Source organism: Mandrillus leucophaeus, unplaced genomic scaffold (genome assembly GCF_000951045.1).
Source record: "Mandrillus leucophaeus isolate KB7577 unplaced genomic scaffold, Mleu.le_1.0 Scaffold889, whole genome shotgun sequence".
Lineage (NCBI taxonomy): Eukaryota > Metazoa > Chordata > Mammalia > Primates > Cercopithecidae > Mandrillus > Mandrillus leucophaeus.
This window is the reverse complement of record NW_012109685.1, coordinates 533,283-536,871: the sequence shown is the minus strand read 5'-3', so window position 1 is coordinate 536,871 and position 3,589 is coordinate 533,283. Positions and strand designations below refer to the sequence as shown.

At 34.4% G+C, this 3,589-nt stretch overlaps 1 protein-coding gene across 4 annotated transcripts in view; it reads left to right on the top strand.

The window, feature by feature from the left end:
- The window catches only part of FAM135A (family with sequence similarity 135, member A), a 124,204-nt gene that overhangs the window by 38,045 nt on the left and 82,570 nt on the right, over positions 1-3,589 (top strand). For 2 of the 4 annotated variants that reach the window (XM_011969389.1, XM_011969387.1), the window contains exon 7: positions 2,641-2,718. The exons of the other annotated variants lie outside the window; for them this stretch is intronic. In XM_011969389.1, the coding sequence (XP_011824779.1) occupies positions 2,641-2,718 (78 nt within the window). The remainder of the gene's footprint in view (positions 1-2,640; positions 2,719-3,589) is intronic. 4 annotated transcript variants of the gene reach the window in all.

The window sequence follows — 3,589 nt, the reverse complement described above, 5'->3', positions numbered from 1 at the left end:
AAAAAAAAAAAAAAAGAAAATGAATCATTTATAGAATAGAGCTAATTTAGGCTGTCACTTATCCTTAATGGAAAATTATGTTTCAAATATCTTTAGTGGTGGTTTGGAAATCAAAAACATTTTTGTAGAAGAATTATATTACAAATTTTAGTTAGATTTAATGACCAGACCACAAAACTATTATACTACCATATTAATGAAGGACAATATCATGTCCCTGAAAAATAGTGTTATGAAAAGTAGTGATGTAAAGCTTAAAATCCATGTGTAATGTCATTTCTACAAAAAAAAAAAATAAATGTTAATAGTTTTGATGTGGAATGCTACAGTAGATTCAAGAAGGCATTATCTTATGTTCAAGAGTGCACATATGGAACCATTTCTGTCACTTACTTACTTTGGGCCTACAAACACAAAGTGGTTTCCATTCACATGGTAAGGAGATTGAAGGGAATCAGATATGGTACATGTGCCAGGAATCAAAGGTGAGATTATCCAAAAGACAAAGGGTGTAAAGGATCTCTAGGAACAATACTTCTTAACGGTGTACTTCCCTTGGGCTTTTAATGAACACCTCCTGTGTCAGTTACTGTGCTAGGTGCTGAGGAAAGAATAGGTCCCTGCCTTTAAAGAACTTTGACTTCTCCTCTTCCCTCTTCTCTCACAGCAACAGTAGTAAGAAATCAGCTTAGCATTGGGATGGGAAGGAGAAATTCACCCAGCAAAATGGGGCTTCTTGGGGTTTTAATATATGAGATGGGCTTATAAATACCTGTATAAGGAAGATGTCCATCTGCATATAATATTAAAGTAGATTTAACATGTAATATTTACAAATGAAAAACATATGAACCACATTTTAACTTAGAAAAAAATCCTCTTTAAAAGGAAGTATGTTTATTGGTAAAATTTATAATTAGTAATTAAATAAAAATGTTTCTTCCTTTAAAGGCAAATATTTATTTCAAATAGCTTAGACCAGCAGTCCCCAACCTTTTTGGCACCAGGGACCAGTTTCCTGGAAGACAATTTTTCCACGGATTGGGGGAAGGGATTGTTTCGGGATGAAACTATTCCACCTCAGATCATGAGGCATTAGTTCAATTCTCATAAGGAACATGCAACCTAGATTCCTTACATGCACAGTTCGCAATAGCGTTCATGCTCCTATGAGAATCTAATGCCGCTGCAGAGCTTAGGAAGTAGTGCTTGCTCGCCTGCCGCTTACCTCCTGCTGTGCAGCCTGGTTCCTAACAGGCCACAAACGAGTACCAGTCCACAGCCTGGGTGTTGGGGAGCCCTGACTTAGACGGTGTTAGCAATTATTATTAATTTATCAGTCTAACTTCAGCATGATCATGCATTCATAAGATTTTCAACTTTTTTCTGGTGAGGATGGCTTTTATGTCATGTATGTTACTTTGGGCTTAGAGATGTAATATAGGAAGTATCATAATAAAGTGCCCTTATATTTAATTTCAGAAGTTAATTACAAAATGATTGTCAACTTTATTCCAAATTATTTGCTTAAAATATTTTATCAGAAAATAAAATTCTAAAGCAAACCCAGACTTCAGTTTTAAATAAGTATATGATAGAAATAAAATTACTAGTACCTTACACATAGATTTACTTAAAACATTTCTTGAATGAATGAATGAAATAGCACAATACAGTTTTCATTGTTACTTGAAAAAGTGTAGGCATCAACGTAAAGCTTAACAGTTTTCTATGGATTTTTAAAATCAAGATTCATCTTCAATAAATATTGGTAATATATTGTGTTGTTCTTAAACTTTACGGTTTATATTTTCCTTTCTCTTTATTGTGAATTTTAGTTTATTCTTGACTGCATCTTGTAAGAAAACATCTAAAAATACTATTAACTATTAAAAATAAGAGTATTTGTTACATATTCTAAACTATCGATGTCTTTTATTTTTATTCTAGCAAAATAAAATTGTGAACACTAATATAGTTCTATAATGTACTGTTGACCAAACACCACTATATTCACCAGTTTTAATAAGTGGATACAGAGTAGTTCTTGATTAAAGAATATTTCCCTTTTTACCACTTTCATTGAGTTTTCAAATAAGCATATATTTAAACTTATTAAACTTTACTATGCTTTGAAAACTTTTCTAAAATATGTTCCCTCTTTTAAAATAATGCTTGAGTTCCTTTCTGCTTTTTTGCCTTTCTCTTTTCTCCTAGATGAATGATGTACATTTTCTGATGACATATAATTAAATATTGGTTTGGTGCAAGGAGCTCTTACTGAACATGAGAGTCAGGAGTTCTGGAATTAGGTTTGGGCAAGTCACATAGCCTATCTGAACCCCAGTATCTACACTTGTAACAGCAGGGAGTTAACTCTGAGATCCCTGCCAACCTAAAATTGTGAGTCTAATAAATTAAAACATATTGGATTATGAAATGTTGAGCGACACATGCATTTAAATTAAAAAACCAAAAATATATACTCGAATGTACATCATTTGTAATTTTGATAAGCTAATTAACTAACTGCACTATCAGATAAACACTAAGTCTATTATTAACAAGCTGGAAAATTCTAGTAAGTTTTGTTATAAAAGGAGTATAGTAACTAGTGCTGTGTGCAATCCTTATGACTAGCCAAGGCCAACATGCAGCTCCTATATGAGCGTCTTCTCAGAAGAAAACAGCCACGAACACAGAAAGACAACCATCTAGGTACGTTTACAAATAGCTTAAGTAAATGATCCCTTTTAATTAATTAATTAGTATGAAATTTTGCTTTAAATTAGCATCAGATTTCATAAATATATATTTAATATTATAGTATGTTTCCACCATTCTGAAGAACTTACCTTTAAAATCAGTTTGGTTTGTAGATAAATTTTGGTTAATTTCCTAATTTGTAATATTGAAGTTTTTACTTAAGTCTGGAAATGGTAAATGCAAAACTCTCTGGCTTTTTTCATGTGTTTTTTAAAGTTTCTATGAAGAGTACTTTTTCAAAACCATGATTATTACTACAATTTGTTGGTTTAATGACATTGCCTTAAATTTGCTGTTATTTTATCTTTGGCTAGGCCTAGTGATAATGAAATGTGTTTTAAAACGAAACCAGGCAGGGTATGGTGACTCACTCCTGTAATCCCAGCAGTTCGGGAGGCCGAGGTGGGCGGATCACGTGAGGTCAGAAGTTCGAGACTAGCCTGACCAACGTGATGAAACCCCACCTCTACTAAAAATACAAAATTAGCCAGGTTTGGTGGCGCATGTCTGTAATCCCAACTACTCGGAGGCTGAGGCCGGAGAATTGCTTAAACCTGGGCAGTAGAGGTTGCAGTGAGCCGAGATTGTGCCATTTCACTCCAGCCTGGGCCACAAAACCAAAACTCCACCTCAAAAAATACTAAACCTAGTTTTCTGCACTGCAGAAATAGAAACGAGATGGGAGGCTGAGGCAGGAGAATTGCTTGAACCCGGAAGTTGAAGGTTGCAGTGAGCCAAGATCATGCTCCTGCACTCCAGCCTGAGCAACAGAGTGAGACTCAATCTCAAAAAAAAAAAAAAGGCCGGGCACGGTGGCTCAAGC